This window comes from Dermacentor albipictus, chromosome 1 (assembly GCF_038994185.2).
Source record: "Dermacentor albipictus isolate Rhodes 1998 colony chromosome 1, USDA_Dalb.pri_finalv2, whole genome shotgun sequence".
In the NCBI taxonomy this organism is placed as follows: Eukaryota; Metazoa; Arthropoda; class Arachnida; order Ixodida; family Ixodidae; genus Dermacentor; species Dermacentor albipictus.
Window position 1 is genome coordinate 98061052 of NC_091821.1, and position 22939 is coordinate 98083990.

At 44.4% G+C, this 22939-nt stretch overlaps 1 protein-coding gene across 2 annotated transcripts in view; it reads right to left on the minus strand.

Moving 5' to 3' along the window:
* The window catches only part of wapl (wings apart-like), a 120939-nt gene that overhangs the window by 45274 nt on the left and 52726 nt on the right, over window positions 1–22939 (minus strand). Inside the window, exons 10-13 of one of the 2 annotated variants that reach the window (XM_065451113.1) lie at window positions 18946–19058; window positions 13642–13718; window positions 6997–7193; window positions 4784–4915 (exon numbers count right to left, since the gene is read on the minus strand). In XM_065451113.1, the coding sequence (XP_065307185.1) occupies window positions 4899–4915; window positions 6997–7193; window positions 13642–13718; window positions 18946–19058 (404 nt within the window). In that variant the 3' untranslated portion in view covers window positions 4784–4898. Of the gene's footprint in view, window positions 1–4783; window positions 4916–6996; window positions 7194–13641; window positions 13719–18945; window positions 19059–22939 lie in introns of those variants that run through there. The other variant, XM_065451112.1, reaches the window with a different exon arrangement.

The following is a 22939-nucleotide window of genomic DNA, read 5'->3' on the forward strand; positions in this document are numbered from 1 at the left end:
CAGTTGGTACATACTTGAACGAAAAAACCAGTCAAAAACACAAAGGACAAGAGGAGAAGTTCACATCACAACTACTGGACGAACATTTAGAAAGACGCCCAGGGAAGAAGAAATGCTTTGCAGAAGGGTTGAAATCTGGGCCAGTTGGTACATACTTGAACGAAAAAACCAGTCAAAAACACAAAGGACAAGAGGAGAAGTTCACATCACAACGACTGGACGAACATTTAGAAAGACGCCCAGGGAAGAAGAAATGCTTTGCAGAAGGGTTGAAATCTGGGCCAGTTGGTACATACTTGAACGAAAAAACCAGTCAAAAACACAAAGGACAAGAGGAGAAGTTCACATCACAACGACTGGACGAACATTTAGAAAGACGCCCAGGGAAGAAGAAATGCTTTGCAGAAGGGTTGAAATCTGGGCCAGTTGGTACATACTTGAACGAAAAAACCAGTCAAAAACACAAAGGACAAGAGGAGAAGTTCACATCACAACGACTGGACGAACATTTAGAAAGACACCCAGGGAAGAAGAAATGCTTTGCAGAAGGGTTGAAATCTGGGCCAGTTGGTACATACTTGAACGAAAAAACCAGTCAAAAACACAAAGGACAAGAGGAGAAGTTCACATCACAACGACTGGACGAACATTTAGAAAGACGCCCAGGGAAGAAGAAATGCTTTGCAGAAGGGTTGAAATCTGGGCCAGTTGGTACATACTTGAACGAAAAAACCAGTCAAAAACACAAAGGACAAGAGGAGAAGTTTACATCACAACGACTGGACGAACATTTAGAAAGACGCCCAGGGAAGAAGAAATGCTTTGCAGAAGGGTTGAAATCTGGGCCAGTTGGTACATACTTGAATGAAAAAACCAGTCAAAAACACAAAGGACAAGAGGAGAAGTTCACATCACAACGACTGGGCGAACATTTAGAAAGACGCCCAGGGAAGAAGAAATGCTTTGCAGAAGGGTTGAAATCTTGCAGAAGGGTTGAAGGGTTTTTCGTTCAAGTATGTACCAACTGGCCCAGATTTCAACCCTTCTGCAAAGCATTTCTTCTTCCCTGGGCGTCTTTCTAAATGTTCGTCCAGTCGTTGTGATGTGAACTTCTCCTCTTGTCCTTTGTGTTTTTGACTGGTTTTTTCGTTCAAGTATGTACCAACTGGCCCAGATTTCAACCCTTCTGCAAAGCATTTCTTCTTCCCTGGGCGTCTTTCTAAATGTTCGTCCAGTCGTTGTGATGTGAACTTCTCCTCTTGTCCTTTGTGTTTTTGACTGGTTTTTTCGTTCAAGTATGTACCAACTGGCCCAGGTTATAAATACTCCGCAGAAATACTACCAAATTCCAGCCAGTTGCTGCATGACCTGTTTTGAAGGCACCATAAACCACATGTAGGCCACAGCTTCCAATTTCCAGGATTTGTCGACTGTCGTGACAAGTGAGTTCCTCCTTAAGGGATCTAAGAAACTTGAAGTTTACATTTGGACCATCCATTGACACTTGCAATATCTGAGGCTTTATGTCCCCTGTGGCTTTCTTGAAAGCAAGTGTCAGGTCTTCGGAACAGGTGTGGCCGAGAAAACATGAAGTCAGGTATCGAGTTTTTACAGTAGCGTCAGCCGAATCGCAGTATCTGACCAGCACATCCATTTGTTCTTTCTGCGCTACTTTGTTTAGTGACTCATCGAATGCTACAGCTATGTACGGTACTTCAGCAAGAGCTGATAGCAGCTTTTTTCGGAAGAATGGCGCGATGCCATGACAGATAGTATATCCAACTTTGTCTTTTCCTAATTGCATTTTCTTGGCAATTTCACAAGACTGGAACATCAACGGGAAGAGCGCCGCCGATGATGCCACGGAACAACGAGCCTCAGAGATGGGAACAACGGCCTCCAAGTGCCCTGTGCATTTGCATGTGAAGCCTCGTCAACATCAACATCATTTTGGCGTTGTGCAAGCAAGGACTCGCATCATGCCGAAGCTCGGATAAAAAGCACTGGGCGCTCAGCATAGAAGAAAAATTGGACATTGTTCATGCTATCGAACGTGGCACGAAGAAGTCGGCGCTGGCATGTGACAGCAATCTACTATTCACTACAGTGTATGGCATTTGGAATGCGAAGGAGTTGCTCGGCAGCACTGTCGCAACTGCGAAAAGATGACGGCTACAAGGTTGGACTTTTCACCATCGTTCACTCTGTTGCCGGTGTCACCTAACGACAGTGATGAGGACGACACGGAAAGCAACAGCACAGGTGATTCAGGCCCGATATTGGTAGAAGCTGCGCGTTACGTCAGCCTCATAAATGCAATCGTTGTGACGAGAACAGTGCCCCACAATGAAAAAAGCGCCCCGCGACTTCTGCAGCACTACCACACCCATGCACGGAAAATACCGTATTTACACGATTGTAAGTCGACCTGCTTTGTTACATTTGAATATCTGAAAGGCAGGGGGGGGGGGAGGGAGGGGGTATACATACAGTCGAAACCAAAACATGGCACCGCCAAAAAAGTGAGACCAATGGGAGCTACAACGTAGTTACAATTTTATGTCTGCTCTATGGCTCTGCCTGTAGCTTTTCGCTATCCCACATATTTGTTCGCTTTTCAGAAGGGCTTTTCAACATTCTTGAGAGTCTTACAGTGCACACAACACTCATGGGGGGGTGTTGATATTTCATGGAAGCACCCTGTTCCATTCGCGGTGGCACCCTCAGAATGGCGGCGCTTGCGGGGAGTATCGGTAGTTCTTGGAAGAGCAGACACTGCTCACGTGTTTCTCTTTGCCTGTAGCTCTTAGTCTGACCAAAGGCATTGGTTTGATGTGTTAGACTTGACTGTCGGCATGACTGCCAGCTACATGCTACTCCCATGCTTCCTCAGTCGTCACGAAAGCTCCAGGCCTGCTAAACATTCGGTGCTCGTTCCCAGCAGCGTTCAAGAGAGCTGCCATCCTTTACGCCGAAGAAACAAATCACTGCGCAGCGGGCCACAAGTTCGATGTTTCTGAACGGGTGGTGTAAGAGTGGCGACTGCAGCGAAGCGAAATTTTCACCTGTGACGGCAAGCGAGAAATTTCCCACGTGCCGAAGTCTGGCCGCTTTCCAGAGCTGTAGGCCAAGCTTGCGGCACATGTCGCTGAAATGCATGATCGGTCCCTGCCAGTGAAGTGCGACATGGTCATGAAAAAAGTCTGGATCTTCGCCTTTTAAAGACGTGCTCCGCTGTGAGTACAACAAGTGGCTGGTGGCAAAAGACCATGAACTTATGCCAACCGGACCTGTCAAAAGAGCCTCCCTGGCAGCACGTGGTTGGGTGCATTCGGCGTGGGCTGCTGTTCCACAAGATGTCGTGGTGTGGTCATTTGCCAAATGCGGAATTTCACTGGACAACAACGCACTATGGGACTGTAGCAGCAATGATGATGGCAGCACTAGTGAAGATGGCGCAAGTGAAGACGAGTAGTCCAGTGACCATGCCAGCTACTAATAAATTTTTGCTATCGAATGCGCCCTCGGGTATGCTTTTCTTTTTTTTCCCCTGTCACGCGCGATATGGTGGGGTTGACTTACAATTGTGTAAATACAGTATGCAACACCAACGAGAAATCTGCCATGCGAGTGTTTGCCGGGAAGAGATGACTGGCTGAAAAGCTGGCTCGCAATTTAAGTAAGTTTGAGGCTGCTGTCATCGCTGCTAGGCTGCCGCAGCATCAAATGAACACAACAAACTTTTGTCGCATGAAGCGAATAAATACTGCATGTTTTTGCTCTTTCATCTCACTCTCTTTGAGTTCCGTTTTTGACAAGTGGGTGATCTCATGCTATTTCAGTTAAGCAATACTACCGTCTAGTACGTACTTTTTCCGAGCTGCAGCCAAGTATGGTTTAACGAGGTTTCATTGTCAAATGAAATTTCCAGGCCGGCGCAAAGGAATGCTGAGACAATGAACTGAAACTTTCACCGATGCAGATTGTCAGATGATTGAATTATAAGCGGCTGCTTGCACATGCACCTCTCAAATTGCACGCTGAGCAGCCAAAGTGGAGCTGCATCGCATTCCATATAAAGTGCGATACTGTAATAATGTATGGGCACTTTGCTGAGCTAAACTGCGATAGGCAAAAGCCTATCTATGAATGCCTCTGTAGCTGTTGTCTGAACTGTTCTGTGAACGGACACCGCCGTGGCCGCAAGCATAGGTTGCAATCACAGCCATATGGCTGCAAGGTTTATCGCCAATGTGCGTGCACCCCCACGCGCATGTCTGCGCTCTCCCACGCATTCACTCGCACAGCGCTACTGGCATGTCACCTCCTCTCCTTGCTCCCCTTGCTGGTGATCACTGCTTTCATGCGTCCACCACGGATTGAGCCCGAACACTCATGAGCCACTAAAGGCTTACGCCTTAAAAAATCCTATCGCGCCCCACGCACCGTGTGCTTTAGGTGCGAGTGAAAGTGTGCGAGGGTGAGACAAGAAAGATGGTGGCTTAAAGAGTGCCGCCTTCCCTTGCGAGCAAAGGGAGAGAGGGGGAAGGGAGCTCACTCGCGGTAACTCGATCAAGTGCGCACGAGGGGTCAAAGTGTGGGTAAGTTGGTGTGCGCCTTGATTTCTCGGGCGCGTATTGGCCATAATTACACATGGCTGAGCGCATACGCACCTGCGCACCCTGCTTTAGAGCTAATCTGCCGCGTGTGTAAAGAGCGGGTGCACCGAGATGGCGTGGCACAATGTAAGCTGTCTTACCGCACATTTAGTGTTGGAGGTTGCGTAATCTCGAGTTCCGGTAACCCACTGAAGCGAGAGGCAGATGAAGCATTCGCTCCTGCTGCCGGCGCTTTTCCCGATAGTGTTGCCCCAGTGTGGGCCACAAGCTGCACCAAAATTAACTCACGCAGTTACCTGCATAATTAACAAAGTTACATTAATTATCTTTTAAATTATTGATCTTAGGTGACCAAAGCTAATTAGCAATAAAACTTTCCTTACACAAGTTCCTGTAACACCTATGCGAAAAAATATTTCATATTCAAAAGCCCAATGAAAGCGAAACTTAATAGAAAAAAAAAAAGTGCCTATGACGTGCCGATCTCATGACTCCACATTTTATCACGCTGGCACTGGCACTACTGGTATGGCGTTGCGAGGAGGTGCCTTGAACATCGTCATTACTATCTTCTTTCTTTCAGTGGCAGCGCAATGTTGTGATGCCAGTGATGCGCTAAACCTGCACAATCATCCCCTCATGCATACTTTCTGTGCAGCATCAAGGTTTCCGTAAGCATTAACACTACTAGCATTAAAGCTCTTAACTGCTTGCCACTGGAAAAAGAAAAAGGAAAAAAGTTGATAAAAAAGAAAGCAGGCAGGCCGGGAGGCAGAAAGGCCAACCCATGGGGTCATGCCATTGGTAACAGTGGCAACACGATGAAAGGCAAGCGGCAGTGAGGTCAACATTACAAGCACTCTTTCTCCAAGTTTCACTTTGAATGTGAAATATTTGTTCATGTGGCTCTCGCAAGGCAATGTTTATTTCATTTTTTTTTAAAGCTAGTTAATGCAACTTAGTTAAGTGAACACACTGTGATTTATTTTATTAGACTCACTTGTCTCAACTCACCATTTGTCACAACATAGTGTCCCCAAGTCCAGTCATTTCAGTGCCACCGTTCAACAATCACGCTCCCACATCTCTATCTACACACACAACATAACACGCACAATTTCCACTGACTCGCTACTGTCCGTTGCCTCCTTCTGCCACTCTCCTTCCCATCGACCCTTGCGGCAGCATCACGTCCCCATGCCCAACAAGCTCTCACAATATTGAACTATTAAACAAATTTGGTGTAGCCACAAAGAAAAACCTCCTGTATTTTCAACTTCATTAAAAATGAAAGCATCGCTGTAACTGATAAATGTCAGATCCTGCATTTTTGGTTCATTTACAGCCAGAGGACATTGTCCCCAACCGATAATTCGTACAAGCTCAATTACTCCGTTTATTCACAGCCCCATCACTCAGCCCATAAACATAAAGTATAAGGGCAACCAAAATTTGGGATGCCTTAAATCGCACCATTCAATAATTCGGACTCTGTCTGCACGACTGCATGCTAATTCAGCTGCCAAAAGAGGTATTTTTTGTCACTGGAGCCTCCTAAAATCAAAAAGTAGTGAAGCCCAGCTGATCCAGAACACACAACATGCCCAAAACCATGAGACAAACAACAAGCCAGGCCACCAAGTTGTAAAGGCTGCATTTGAGATTTGTCATGCGTTTCATGCACATAGAGTTTAGTACTTTAGGTAGTATGCAGCGTTAGTTACTTTATGCATTAAATATCAATACAGTTTTGGGCAACTTCTTTGGCTGCTGCTACGAATTTTTGTCACTCAGAATCATGAAGTAGCTTCAATTGGCACGAACTCAACCCTCAGTATCTGCACCAAGGAGGGCAACAATGAAGCAAGAGAAGTGCTGGACTGCGACTGTTGTGAAGAAACCTGTGATCATTAAGCTATGGGAGTACAGTCGACCTCTGGAGAATGGAGATTTGGTGCACGCATCAATCATCCTTTCGTCTATCTGTAGTGACAGCGTGACAATAGTTAAAATACAGGGTGACCAAGGAGCATGCAAGCATATCTGCGCATAGCAATGCTTCTGAAATTTTTTGAGGGGCTACTAGTGTTTCTCACTGTCTGGCAAATTTGATATTTCAAACTCGCAATTATTTGAACTTTTATGCAGTCCCCACTGTGTCCAAATTATTCGTCAGCAATTGTGCTCATAAAATAAAAACATGGCCAACCAAATTTTAAGTTTAATTTGTTATGCCAGTATTTGTCATATCGAGGTCAGACTGTATCGGCATTAACATACATGCACACAAAAGAAACCACCACACTTCCAGGAGCAATGATGGCTTAGAAAGCCACCATAAAGAGAAAGACAAGGGTAGCATATGCGGTACACTCACGGCTCTCGTGTGTCATATTCAACAGCACACGCAGAACAGATAACAGGCAGGAGAAAAAAACGGCGCCAGGTCCTCGCAAGCTCTGCAAGACTACTGAGGTGATCTGGCCTTCGCCTGCTTTGCTGCCACCAGCTCCTGCAGCAGGCTCATTCAGAACTGGGTGTACTATCAGGCTTGACTGGCACAGCAACAGCAGCCTGCAAACACAGAAAACTAAATTTTAATATTTAAATACCGTTAGTCACTGTAAGCTACTCGTAGAATGCACAAGAGATGTAGTATCGGCTCAGCACTGACATGTACAAATGTTTGAGTTCCTGACTGCAATATGATTGCGCAAAGACCTATAACCAGCCTTTGCACAATCATAATAACAAAGCCTGCAGAACAAGGGCACTGTGATTACTAACCATTGCGTCCTAAGTGTACGGTACCTGCCAGAACTCCTGCTGCAGCAAATTAGCCTTGTGCTTCAGTGAAACGGATCATAGGCAATTTTCTTTCAGTAAGAAAACCAAAATTCTTCACGAAATACTAAATGCCCCAAAGAGCAAGCATGTGTGACAAAGCGCATGGACAGGTACCACTGATGAACACATCACGAAGAAAAAAACAATTATAAAGCTTCAGCAAGAACCGCAGCTAGCCCCGAAAAGGAAGCAACTGCACAATACTTTCAGGATGCAGACACAACAGTGCTGACATGGTTCAAGGATGCTTTGGAGAACGTTCCTGTTTCAGGTCCAATGGCATGTTACACTGTCAGCCATGTACCCAGGACTTTTCTCGAGGGGGGGGGGCATTTACGTAAGCGGCCTGTATTCCTTGATTACGTAATGCCTCTATGACAGCTGGTATCTCTACTGAATCAAATGCATTTCCTTAATCTATGAAACCATATAAAGAGGCTTATTGTACTCTGCGGATTTCTCGATTACCTGATTATTGACACGGATGTGATCCCTTGCTGAGCATTCCTTCCTGAAGCCAGCCTGTTCCCTTGGTTGATTAAAGTCCAGTGTTGCCCTTATTCTATTGGAAATTATCTTGGTGAATATTTTAAATAATACTGGAAGTAAGCTAATGGGTTTGTAACTTTTCAATTCTTTAACGTCTACCTTTTTTGTGGATTAGTATAATGTTTGCATTCTTCCAGTTCTCTGGGACCCCTGCTTTTATTCTATTGGAAATTATCTTGGTGAATATTTTAAATAATACTGGAAGTAAGCTAGTGGGTTTGTAACTTTTCAATTCTTTAACGTCTACCTTTTTTGTGGATTAGTATGATGTTTGCATTCTTCCAGTTCTCTGGGACCCCTGCAGTCGATAGACACTCCGTATAAAGAGCCACCAGTTTTCCAAGCATTATGTCTCCTCCATTTTTGATTAAATCGTCTCTTATTCCATCTTCTCCAGCCGCTTTTCCCCGTTTCATGTCTTGCAAGGCCCTTCTGACCGGATCTCTAGTTATAGGAGGAGTTTCTGTATCTTGTTTCGAATGGAGTTCTCCCGAGTCCTCTGGGTACTGTACAGGTCAGTATAGAATTCTTCTGCTGCCTTTACTATACCTTCAAGATTGTTGATATGACCCTGCTTATCTTTCAGTGCATACATCTTGGTTTGTCCTATGCCAAGTTTCCTTCTTACTGATTTCAGGCTGCATCCATTTTTTACGAATTCTTCAGTCTTTCTCGCGTTATAATTTCGAATATCACTTATTTTCGCCTTGTTGATCAGTTTTGACAGCTCCGAGAATTCTATCTTATCTCTTGAGTTGGACGATTTCATTCTTTGCTGTTTCTTTATTAGGTCCTTTGTTATTGGGAGAGCTTGCCTACTGGTTGCCTTCGTGCCTTGCCTCCCACTTCAATTGCTACTTCTGAAGCCAGCCTCGTTACAGTTCCATTCATTACCTCTATGTCATCATCATCATCTTTCTGTTCTAAGGGCTGCATATTTGTTTGCAAGTACCAGCCTGAATTTGTCGGCTTTTACCCTTACTGCCTCTAGGTTTACCTGTTTCTTCATGATCAATTTTACTCTTTCTCTCCTCAAATTGAGGCGAATAATAGCCCTCACTAACCTGCTTGTGCTTGTGTGTCTGCTTTTCTTGTATGAAGTTTAGTGCCATCACGCCATCAATTTCCGACTATTCCCTATCATACCGGTGTCACATCACCACTTCCGATCGTGATCAAGCCCGATCCCAATCGAAATTCTTGACTGCCATTGGCTCCCTCGCGCAGCTTGCGCAAAGGAACCAATTGTGACCGAGAAATTCAATCCGGATCGAGCTTGATTGTGATTGAAAGTGCACCGTGTGACACCCGTATTACTTGCATTTTGCAATTTCTTCCCGTTTTCATGTATTTGCCACTTTTCTTACAATTTTGCTGCAATAAATTGTTGTCTGCTATTTTCGTGTTCTTGTCTGTTCAGCAAGCTTATTGATATTGAAGGAACATGACATTTATTTACGATAGTCCTTTTGGTGTGAATTATTAGAAGTACAATATCACACACAATAAAGTTCTGCTTCCTCATTAACAGTTGGCATGACTGTTGGGCTGTAAGAGTTGTCGGACGATCTCACCGCTGCCACCAGTTGCAAGAGTTGTAGGTCGTAGAGAGGAACTTGGGAGGAACTAGGCGTACAGGGTTTATTTACAGTATTTACATTTTAAACAAGAGATACATTCGACAGTCTAGCGTGGCTCCCAAATGGAGCACGCAAGACAAGCATACAGCATGCAAGCACGAAGCTCCAAACACACTACTTCTTGAGCACGAGCACACTGCTCACGAGCACGATGACGAGCACACTGACGAGCACGATTACAGAGCACTCTAGCAGCGACAAGCAGCTGCTTATAAACACTCTGTGTTCCCTAGATCCCTAGGTGAGGAAAACATTCGAGTCATCGTAGCTGGCCCGCCTTTGAGGGAAGGAGAAAGGGGGTTTACACACCCACATTCCACACAGGTTTCACTGCCCCCTCCGAGGTGAGACGGGCTTCGCAGAACTCGGGGCTTACGTCTTGAAAGGCGCGTCTTATTCCCCGAGCGGACCAAAGCGTGGCCGCCGGTTCTCCATTGTCTTGCGCCTCTAAATTCAAGAGCTGCCTTTCACCTGTAGTCGCCACGAGTGTCAGCAGATTGTGACGAATCCTGGGGCCCGAGGAAAACGTACTGCAAAGCACCCTTTTGTTAGGGAAGCTCTTCTTGCTGCAGAGAGACCATGAAGACCCGGCAAATCAACCAACAATACAGGGGGCGCCAAATGTGGCCAGCCCTGCTGTCGTCGCCAATTCTCCGAACGAGGCACATGGTGGATTAACGCTGCCGCAGTCTCAAGTTCTCCAAAGGAAGTCCATGGTCGGCTAGCGCTGCCGTCCTCGCTGGTTCTCTGAAGGGCGCCACCGCCACAGATCGATCAAAGCACCTGCAGTGGGCTGAGATAGTTCTGCAGAGCAGTACCCCTGCAGGCCGATCCTAACAGGGCTAACAACTTGAGACATAACAAATATGAATTTAAATGAAACTAACATAAAGTGAAACACTTTTGCGTGCTTGTTGCCACAACATATAAACAGCGGCACAAGCACCTGCATGAAATCACTCGATTTGTGCAACATTATGTGTCACACACAACAAAAAAAGTTATAACAGAAACGAAAATGAAACCATGGCCTCCGAGATTCGGCGGCGTCAACCATCTTGGAGGCTGGTGCGTCTCACCGACTCCCGTAGCTGCGCAGAAAGCGAAAGTCGGCCGCAGGCGCCTACGGGAATGTCCGCTCTTTAACATTTACTATACTATTCTATGGCCGAACCGTGATCTCCTGATAACAGCGTAGTAACCATAGGCCCTTTGCAACTTTTGCCTGGTGGCAGCGGCAGCAGCGCATGGAGCGACGTTTTCGCCAACTCAGGCCGCATCGACAGGAACGCTTGAGCTGCTGTTGTTCCCATGGTAGAAAGACATAGATAGTCGTTCCAAATTGTTGAAACAGGAGTAATGCACATGGTGCCACACGGACAACTTTACAAAAATGAGACTGACGGTGTCATGGCATCCAATATTGCACCTGCGCACACGCTGTATACACACCAGTGCAAGCCCCGCGACATGCTGTTTATGCTCTATGCGACACTTCGCATTGGAGGCATGCCTCGAAAACACGTGACCTTCTCCACGGTTTCCAAAATCCATGGGAGGCGGTTGCTCGGTCGCTTATCTCGAAGGCTGTATCATCGTCACGATTGGACTGGAATAGGGCGTACACCCAGTTTGGTCGCACATGCGTGCTTTAGCCCTTCACATGTACCCTCTTTTTACCGTGACCATACGAAGCCTTCGTTGTAACAGTACCATATTTACACGATTGTAAGTCGACTCGAATGTAAGTCGACCCCATATCGTGTGACAGGAAAGGAAAAAAAAAAGAAAAAAAAGAGCATACCCGAGGGCGCATTCGATAACGAAAATTTATTAGTAGCTAACATGGTCACTGGACTACTCGTCTTCACTTGCGCCATCTTCACTAGTGCTGCCATCGTCATCGCTGCTATGGTCCCACAGTGCATCGTCGTCCAGCGAAATTCCACATTTGGCAAATGACCGCACAACGACATCTTGTGGAACAGCAGCCCACGCCGAATGCTCCCAACCACACGCAGCCGTCAGGGAGGCTCTTTTGACAGGTCCAGTTGGTGTAAGTTCATGGTCTTCTGCCGCCAGCCACTCATTGTACTCGCGGCGGAGCAGGTCCTTAAAAGGCGAAGGTCCGGGCTTGTTTCATGACCATATCACACTTCAATGGCAGGGACTGATCACGCATTTCAGTGACGCAGTATGCCACAAGCTTAGCCTACAGCTCCGGAAAGTGTCCAGACTTCGGCACGTGGGAAATATTTCACTTGCCGTCACAGGTGAAAATTTCACTTCGCTGCAGTCGCCACTCTCACACCACCCGTTCAGAAACATCGAACTTGCGGCCCGCTGCGCAGTGATTTGTTTCTTCAACGTAAAGGATGGCAGCCCTTTTGAACGCTGCTGTGAACGAGTGCCGAATGATTAGTGGGCCTGGAGCACTCATGACGACTGAGGAAGCATAGAAGTAGCACGTAGCCGGCAGTCAAGTGAAATGCGTCAAACCAATGTCTTTTGTCAAACTATAGAGAAAGCTAAGCACAACAGGGAAACAGAAACCCGCAAGCGGTGTCTACTCTTCCATGAACTACCGATATACCGATACTTTCCGCAAGCGCCGCCGTTCTGAGGGTGCCGCCGCGAATGGGAACAGCGGCGCTTCCATCAACTATCGACACCCCCAATAAGTGTTGCGTGCACTCATGCGTGCACTGTAAAACTCTCAAAAATGTTAAAAAACCCTTCCAAAAAGCAAACAAACCCGCGGGATGGCTGAAAACTATGGGTAGGGCCATAGAGCAAACATAAAATTGTAACTACGTTGTAGCTCCCGTTGGCCTCGCTTATTTTGGCGGTGCCATGTTTTGGTTTCGATTGTAAGTCAACCCCCCCCCCCCCCACTTCAGATTTTCAAATTTTAAAAAAGTGGTCGACCTATAATCGTGTAAATACCGTACGGCTATTTAAAAAACATGCGTTATATCTGGAAGCAGTTTCCACAGGGAGGGTCGGAAAATTGTAAATGCGCCTAAATGTGGTCGTTACAACCGATAGATTGTTATATCTGGGATCATTATAAGTGGGTTCAACTGTACAGTGCACTAAATTTCTCTAAAACAGTTTTATATGTTACCTATTGGTGCAGTAAGAAAAATGCAACCAGCACTTTCCGTAAGGAACAGCAGGAAAGAAATATTTGCTATTCCTCAGTCAAAGGTGTTGAAGCTCTAGCACTCCGATGCACCGTAGAAAATTTTCACCACCTAAGGTGCCAGCATCGTGAATAACTTTTTTTATTTAATTGGCAGGTTGCTGCCTCACTCACATCTTTTACTATGTATATAAATGTGATCTAATAAATTTGTAATGGTAACCTCTGCCATATAATGAATGTGTATCAACAAATCAACTTCAATGCCAAAAAAAAAAAGTAAAACATTCCAAGAGATAAAAGGTTACGTGAATCAATGTGTTGCCAACCGTTCTCATGATGGCCTAACTGTGAAATTGGTGAAACTACCACACGCCACACATAGACACTCACGCTAGGTTTCGCCTTCAGTAAATCTTAGTAAACACACTATGCTCTCAATCAATAAGCAATCCAGCTTGCACACAGTACATGGGAAATGCCCAAACAAGAGTCTTTGAGTGGCAGGAGACGCGCACAACTCAAGCGCACTTGTTCATAGACTCATGCCCACCTCAAAAGGAATCTGCTGTAACTGAATGATGACCTCAATAACATGTGATAGTGATACAATACAACCCACACAAACTGGGAAGCATGTTTTGAGCGAGTTTCTTTGGTACTTTTGTCTCTCCCATTTCTTTCAGAGCGCATCAAAAAGTGCAGCAGTCCAGTTTATACAGCAGTACAGTTTATTACACATATATGTATTATGTGAAAGTACAATTGTCTGAAAAATTGCAATTATAAATTCTTATGTACAGCATTGTTGCAAGTGGGTATAACAGTTCTATGAACTTGCCTGACGTAAGATGCCACCATGAGAGAGCCCTTGAAATCCAGCAGGTACCTCTGGTTGTCAGGGTTCATATATGTAACCTAGGCCAAACACATATGACAGATCAATCAGAACAGTTATTACCGTTGTCTAGACTTCCTACTAACCTGCACTGACCAGTACCTACTGACTGACATTGACATCCTTCAACACTTTTTCACACATTTTTTTTCTAGTGGTCTGTTAATCTCTATTTACTATAGGCAGATACACAAAGTCTGCTGAAGGGCTGAATAAAAATACAGCTGAATGTCAATTAGATGAAATTCACAATTTAATTTTCATTTTCTTTTCCACTACCTTAGGATGCCTTTATTGAAGACCATAAATTACTTTCATAAGTTCAGAAAAAAATTTCGCACTGCGATCTCTATTTAAAAAAATCATCACATGCCACATACATGCACTGGTGGCCTCCACTCACGTGGAAGCAGCAAGCAGAATATACTGGCGCGTAGTAGCCCATTTTTGCAATACTGTAACCTTGTAGCATCGCTGCCTCAGTGTTGTCTGAACTCTGATGTGATATCAATCAAGACAGAGAAAAGTAAAGGCAGTATCATCAACGTCATCATCATCAACAGCCTGTTTTATGTCCCCTGCAGGACGAAGGCCTCTCCCTGCAATCTCCAATTACCCCTGTCCTGTGCCAACTGATTCCAACTAGCACCCGCGAATTTCATAATTTCATAGCACCACCTAGTCTTCTGCCGTCCTCTACTGCGCTTCTTTTCTCTTGGTGCCCATTCTGTCACCTTAACAGTCCAACGGTTAGCTAAACTGCGCATTACATGACCTGCCACAGTGCTATTTCTTTCTCTTCATGTTAATTAAAATATTGTCTATACCAGTTTGCTCTCTGATCCAAACTGCTCTCTTTCTGTCTCTTAAAGTTATGCCTAGCATACTTCGTTCCATCGTTCTTTGCAAAGTCCTTAACTTCTTCTTAAGCTTCTTTATCAGTCTCCAAGTCTATACCCCATATGTCAGCATTGGTAGAATGCACTGATAGTACGCATTTCTTTTCAATGATAATGCTAAGCCTCCAGTAAGCATCTGACAATGTCTACTGTATGCGCTCCAACCATTTTTATTCTTCTGTAAATTTCCTTCTCATGATCAGGGTCCCCCGTGAGTAATTGACCTAGGTAAGCATACTCCTTCACAGACTCTAGAGGCTGACTGGCATTCCTGAACTCTTGTTCCCTTCCCCAGCTATTCATTATTATCTTTGTCTTCTGCATATTAATCTTCAACCCCACTCTTACACTCTCCCTGTTAAGGTCCTCAAACATTTGTTGTAACTCGTCCGCAGTGTTGCTGAATAGAACAATGTCATCGGCAACCCGAAGGTAGCTGAGGTATTCGCCGTCGATCCTTACTCCTAAACCTTCCCAGTTTAATAGCTTGAATACTTCTTACAAGCACGCAGTTAATAGCTTTGGAGATTATGTGTCTCCTTGTCCTGACCCCTTTCTTTATAGGTATCTTCCTACCTTTGTTGTGTAGAACTAAGGTGGCTGTGGAATATCTGTAGATATTTTCCAGGGTATTTACGTAAGTGGTATGTGGTATTATGCAATGCCTCTATGGCTGCTGGTATCTCTACCGAATCAAATGCTTTTTCGTAACCTATGAAAGCCATATAGAGAGGCTTATTGTACTCTGCCGATTTCTCGATAACCTGATTAATGACATGGCTGTGATCCATTGTAGAGTATCCCTTCCTGAAGCCAGCCTGTTCCCTTGGTTGACTAAAGTCCAGTGTTGCCCTTATTCTATTGGAGATTATCTTGGTAAATATTTTATACAATATTGGGAGTAAGCTAATGGGCCTACAATTTTTCAGTTCTTTAACGTCTCCCTTTTTGTGGATTAGTACAATGTGGCATTCTTCCAGTTCACTGGCACCCTTGAAGTCAATAGACAGTTCGTATATCGGGCCGCCAGTTTTTCAAGCATTATCTCTCCTCCATGTTTGATTAAGTCAACTGTTATTCCATCTTCTCCTGCCGCTTTTCCCTGTTTCATGTCTTGCAAGGCCCTTCTGACCTCATCTCTAATTACAGGAGTTTCTGTATCCTTTTCATTATTGTCTCCAATGGAGTACTCCAGAGTCTTCTGGGTACTATACAGGTCAGTATAGAATTCTTCCGTTGCTTTTATTATACCTTCAAGATTGCTGATGACAATACCCCGCTTATCTTTCAGTGCATACATCTTGGTTTGTCCTATGCCAAATTTCCTTCTCACTGATTTCAGGCTGCGTCCATTTTTTTTTATGGCTTCTTCAGTCTTTCTCATGTTAGAATTTCGAATATCATTTATTTTCGCCTTGTTGATCAGTTTTTACAGTTCTGCGAATTCTGTCTATCTCTCAAGTTGGACACTTTCATTCTTTGTCGTTTCTTTATTAAGTCCTTTGTTACTTGCGAGAGCTTGCCTACTGGTTGCCTTGGTGCCTTACCTCCCACTTCAATTGCTGCCTCTGAAGCCAGCCTAGTTACAGTTCCATTCATTACCTCTATGTCATCTTCATCTCTCTGTTCTAAGGCTGCAAATTTGTTTGCAAGTACTAGCCTAAATTTGTCTGCTTTTACCCTTAGTGCCTTTAAGTTGACCTGTTTCTTCTTGACCAATTTTACTTTTTTTCTCTGCAAATTGAGGTGAATCCTACACCTCACCAACCTATGATCACTGCACTTTGCTCTGCCTAACACTTCAACATCCTTTACCATGCTGGGATCGGCAGGAAATACGAACACTATTTCATTTCTTGTTTCACCATTAGGGCTTTTCCAGGTCCTCTTTCTATATACGCTTCCTGAAAAAGGTGTTTATTATTCTCAGCTTATTCCTTCCTGTGAATTCTACCAGCATCTCTCCTCTAGCGTTTCTAGAATTGACACCGTAATTACCAACTGCCTGTTCATCCGCCTGCTTTTTCCCAACTTTTGCATTAAAGTTGACCATGACTACAGTATGCTGAGTTTTCAGTTTTCTCATTGTTAATCCAAAATCTTCATAAAACTGATCTAGTTCATCATCATCGTGACTGGAGGTTGGAGCGTAGGCTTATACTGCTTTTACTTTATATTCCTTAAGTTGTTTTACTACTGCTACCCCCTGATTAATGCTGTAGAATTCATCAATGTTGCCCAATATGTCCTTATGGATTAGGAATTCTACCCCATATTGCTTCTTATCTTGGAGTCCTCAATAGCAGAGCACATGGCCGTTAGTCAGCACTGCATAGGCCTCACCAGTTCTAACCTCACTAAGGTTAATGATATCCCAAACAATGCCTGATAGTTCATCAAAGAGTCCTGCTAAGCTAGCTTCACTCGAGAGGTTTCGAATGTTGAATGTTGTCAGGGTCAGTTTCCATGGGCAGCCTGTCCTGGTGCAGAGATTCTTAGCACCCTCTGCTGCGTTACAGGTCTGACCACCATCTTGGTCAGGTGCTCCGCAGTTGCTGGGGACTGAGGGCCATTTCACATTCATGGGTGGGAGTCTAAACACAAACTCCTTCTCCCTCCCTCCAATTTATGTAGCTTATTGTGGGGGAATGTCAACTGAAATAGGGTAGTGGCGCGTCTGCTATAGCTCCACCAGGCTTCTAGGCTGTTGTGCTCTATAATCACTGACATCACATGGTGGGTTCGCCTTTGTGTCGTAACTTTCGCCACTGAACGTGGAATTAGCATACTGAGTGCGAAACTCGACAATGAAAACAGCTGCTGACTGATTTTTTTCAAAATGCGTACAAATAATCCGGCAGTCCAAAACAAACTTTAGCAGTAAAATTAATTTTGTTGCTTTTTTAAATGCCCACAATATAAAAAATTTACTTAAATTTGCTCTGTGCTATGCTTTCTCGATACCACAGGGGCGTTTCGCTTTTACCCCTTGCGCAGCTCGGTGTGCATTACACGCTGTCGCAAAGTGGAGATAAGCACAACTAGCCTTTGACTGTGCAGTGAGTGGACAGATTAGGCTGCGATGCATTCATGGTAGTTGCTGGCATGTCATCAGTGGACCCAATCTCGGCTTCCGGTTGCCACACTAGCTCCTGATTTCGCACCTGATTGCCGAGATAGTATACTGGTCTGTACATATTGACAGCCACTTCGCCGCGATGGCCTGCTGCCCGCCACCATGTTGGCAGGCAGTTAATTTTTGTCATGGCCGTACAATCAAGCTAGGCCTAACCAGCGCAGCTCCATCAGTACCCAGCGACGAAAGTTGTTTGGTGCCGAGTCGAACAAAAAGTTGGTAGCAGCCGTATAAGGCATTCTTAAAGCCATGAAATTGCCTCGCCGACGAAAGTGGAGGCATAAGCGACAAATTGTATGGTGGCAACCTTGTTCATGGCTGCCATATTGGCGACCACATTGTGTACGTTATGTTCAAAAAATCGAGTGAGACACCATACAGCGTCCTAAAGCTCGGTTACCGTTTTACATTGATCATACAGGAGAGGAGCGCTCGGTGCCAGCACAATTACTAGCTGCCGCCTGAAAAGCGACATGGTTCTGTTGCCAAAGCAACCTGCACGCAGAGGGGTGGAAGGTGCTCAAAATAGACAACAGTCCATGAAAGAAACAGCAGTGTGATCCAGGCTTAAGAAAAGTTTGGCTCAGTCAACTACAGAGGCAACTGCGGCCAGCTACGCTGCTACGCCGCTTTTGCTGCTGCGGAGAAAAGGTGCTTGACAACTTATTTGTTCCATTTTCTAAAGCCAGATCAACCCTTTCAGCACAGAGTAACCGCAGATTTCTCATATTTTGCGGAAATGTAGCAGGATGTAGCACGACGTAGCAGAGTTCGCCTCTTGGTACAGTTCAGTACAATTGGCACAGCAGTAGTGCATGGCGCGGCGTGGCACGGCTACTGATTTTGCTGTTCTTGCTGTAACCATGTGCCCTGACTGCAACAATTTGTTTTTAAGACATTTTGTGCACAATTATGAAGCACGACAGGGCACTCTATATCAGAGTACAAAGAAGCAGCAAGCATCAATGTGATGAACCACTCCTTGAACTGTTCTGTTATGGGACCAAGGTTTGTTATATGTACAAGCAATAGCAAATTAAAGACAATTGAAAATTAACATGTCATTTCTATATCAAGCACTGTGGGAACAAGAGTACTCTTTTCAGCCGCTAAGGGAGATTGCCAACCTCCCTTCCCGAAAAGCTCCATTAAAGTATCTTAGCGCAAGGATGGCTGTGTGACATGGGTATTTGAAACTTAAACGTAACTCACATTTTCTAGTACACGAGAGCACCTGTCGATCTTCTTCAGCTTCTCCAGCTGGAAGTCCGTTGGATTTTCCATGAATGTGATTCCTTCTCCAAAATAACTGAGGCATTCACTCACTAAAATAAAAGACAAACAATGACTGGCATAAGTGAGTGCTGGTAATAATGTCAAACAAAATGCCATAATGATAATGCAGATTAAAATTACAGGTGTGATCGCAAAAACTGAGAAACTTCAACTCTGGTTAACCTTCAATTTCCCTACAAAAAAAAAAGAATAAGAAGAAAGAAAGTGCACAATATGCTTTCAATAGGTAGCGAGATTTATTGCAATCACATTCATCTCATTTTAAAAAACGAGCATGTAAAGTTTAAAATAACTTTGCTGAAAACTGCGAAATATGCTTTAAAACACTATGTTTACAATTTATACACAGGAACTAAAGTCTTTAAAAACTGGGGTTTAGATTCTGGGGTTTTATATGCTAAAATCTAGATATGATTAAGAAGCCACCGTATTGGATGACTTCGGATTAATTTTGACCACCTGTGGTTCTTAAATGTGCACCCAATGCACAGCACACAAACGTTTTTGCATTCTGCTTCCATCAAAATGGGGCCACCGCACCCGTGATGTGATCCCACACTCTCAGGCTTAGCAGCGCAACGCCATAGCCACTGCACCACGAATGCTAATTAAAACCTCAATAAATGAGATCTTTATAAACATGCATCAGAAAAGCAGACAGAATTCAAATTTTGCATACATGAATACATTATGCATTTTCGTGCATTATGGATTTCCTTACTGTAGCACTTAAAGCAAAAAAGGGTTGACTGTAAAAAGAAATTACAGGTAGTGATGCTGCCTTGGTGCTCCCGTACCGAGATTTCATGGATTTAGATGGCATCTGCTAGGGCCTAGTTCATTGTTTATCGATAAATATGTACTACATTGTGTTCTAAAGGAGCTAAAGATTCATCATGGCAAGTTTCGTGAACCTTTACTGAGCCAACACGGTTGAAATATGAAAAAACATTCAGAATTCGTAATGAAATTATAGAATTTACCTTTGACCTTCGTTTTCTTTTCTAATACCATATTTGCTCGATCCTACTGCACCCTCGATTGTAACGCGCACCCATTTTTCGTGCCCCAAAAAAAGGAAAAAAGAACTGCCCTCAATTGTAGCACGCATCAGTTTGACGTGACCTAAAGAAAGAAGTCCTTTACAGTACCGCACAGCTCATTCTTTCATACAGAAATACAAATTTCTCTCATTTGTAAAAAACAAAGATTTACTGCCAATGCACTAATGTTGCGACAAATAAAAAAAGTCGCAGTTTCGTCCGAAAGGCGAAGCATCGATTACAGTAGCAAATTAGTACCGTAAAAACCGGAATATAAGTCGAACTTAAAAAAAAAAATTGCAAAAAGTCGACCCTCGTCTTATATACCGGACATTGGCGGAAAAACTACGGAAGTCTTGCAACAATGGGCGGATGAAGTAAAGAGCCACCATCGCCATCAGCAGTAGCGCGGCGTGGCGACATTGTGGCACCGCCAATTTGCGTTTACATTGTCAGAGAGTTATATTGGTTAAAGGCTGCTTTTTCACATTTTGTTTCAAAATGAGCGGAAGCTGACGGCAATTCACCGTCGCCTTCAAGAAAAAGGCGACTGAGTGCGCGGAAGCCCACGGCAACCTCGTGGCACAGCACGAATTTGGAGTATCCGAAAAGAGCATTCGGTACTGGCGGAGGCAGAAGCAGCAAACCAACAGAAAACATCATTCCGTGGGCGGACCGCAGAACTGAAAGACAAGGTTGCGGAGTTCGTCCGAGAGCTGCGTGTAAGATCGCTACCTGTGACTGCCGAGTGCATACGTTTGAAAGCGGTAGAGATCGCGCACACCTCTGGACTGGGCAGCAAGAAGCACTCGTCATCCGACTCTAGTTCGGACGACTCTGATCAAAGGCATTGCTCTAATTCGGAGTAGCGCTTGCGCACTTCATGCCCTTCTGTGTACTGTACACCCAGCCAATTTTTAACAGTATCGCACGACCATCGACCCGCGTGTTTGTCAGCACCTTATCATCACGGCACAGAGCGGCGAAGTAGAGAAAGTAAGCGCACATGTACACATGCGCGTATCTCGTTTGGTTCGCTGCTCAGCGCCGTTAATAAGGTGCTCACAAGCCTGCGGGTCGATGGTCGCACGATACTGTTAAAAATTGGCCGGGTGCACATGCAAGCAGCATTTAAATAAATACTGTCACTATTGTGCAGGAGTCGCATTTGTTTCAAGGTAAGGGTGTCTTTCGGTACTTTTGCCATTGAAAAAGATTTTTTTCATTTTTAGAATTCGTTAGGTAAGGTAAGGTAAGGGTGCCTTTCGCTATATTCCTGTCTGACCTATAGTCTGGTTTTTACGGTAGACAGCCATATGATAAGTAACGATAGTAGTTTTATCGACCATATAAACCTTTAAACATTTGCTTACTAGCTAATTAACAAGCATGGTGTCACGCGCACACAAGCAAACATGAACACGTCTCACTCAATGACTGCGGAAACGCTGGAGCAAGGAAGTGCGGTAGCAGGAGCGAGGGAATGGACCTATGTGCAGCCTCTCACTTCAATGTGAACTAATTGACGAGAACAGCACGGTGCGCCTAGATGCGCAGACTCTTGTCTCCGTCTCAGATCGTTTTCAAGATAGAGGCCGCGCGGCCGCACCTTACGTAGCAGCCATTGGTGTAGAACGCCTCTCCTCTTAGCGCCAGTCCCGCATGCAAGTTTCAGAAACTTAGAACGCCTGTGATGCGGCTCGATTTCCATCTGTCTCCTCCGCACATGTGATCTCTTTCCCTTTAATTGCGGTATCTTGATAAACTTGGTATGTCTTTGTAGTCGGCACTTCCATACTGTTAGAGCAAACGCAGAAAACGGGAAGACAGACAGCGCCCTAACCTAAGCCAAAGGAAGCATTGCCTAAGCACATGTACTACAGCACATGGAGAAAGCTACGGCAGCTAGGCTCGAAGCACGTACGAGGCAGGCATTTTGAAATGCCGATGGCAATATGGTAACGCAGATTTAGGGTTGTACTCGATTCTAACGTCCACGCAATTTTTGGACCTGTATCGGAAGAAAGTGTGCGTTAGATTCAAGTAAATATGGTAATTAACCAATTATTGTGAAATTGGTAAAAAATAGAGTTTTCAAAGAATACCTTATCAGTCTAGACTTATTTCATGTCCTTTTAACTATCCCAGATTTTCCCTCTCGCAATGTAGCTTGTAAGGTTTTCTTGCGAGTTTCCACTTATTGAAAGTGGACAGTGCAGTAGATGGTACAAGTTTGTGCTGCAATGTTACCTGATGCCACCACTACATATGGAACATCAAAGCAGTTTTACAAAACACACTGTGGGCTTTGTTTCCCTATGGCTTCCACCAGTTATCAGTCAATGAAATGTAAGGATCTAGGGGTCATGATAAACACAAAGTACCTTAATCATTTCAATAATGTACTACATGACTGAAGAGGATGCCAAAAGGAAACAATTGACAAATGTGTACTGCCATCAATGTACCCTTATTCAGTAAATAACATTATGATTGTTTATTCTTAACACAAAATTTGCATGGAAACAGTTTTTTTCCTCAACTCCTACAAATGATGTGGCAAGCTGCCAGGAGAATGCACACAAAACAAGTTGCGAAACAGTACGGACTCATGGATCTCCTTTACTGTACAACATGGCAGGATCTTTTCACATGGTTCTACATTAAAACAAGGTTCTCAAAACTGAGCAACCTCTGATCATTTAAGTCCAGATGCAACAAATGACCACTTTTTACGTACTTATCACATTTGTTACTCAGTCGAACTTTGTTGCAACGAAGTTCCATCTAACTTGAACATATCTTTGTTATGCCGGACTGTCATTATAGACGCACACACTGGTATCAGCAGGAAAAGAAAATGTCAT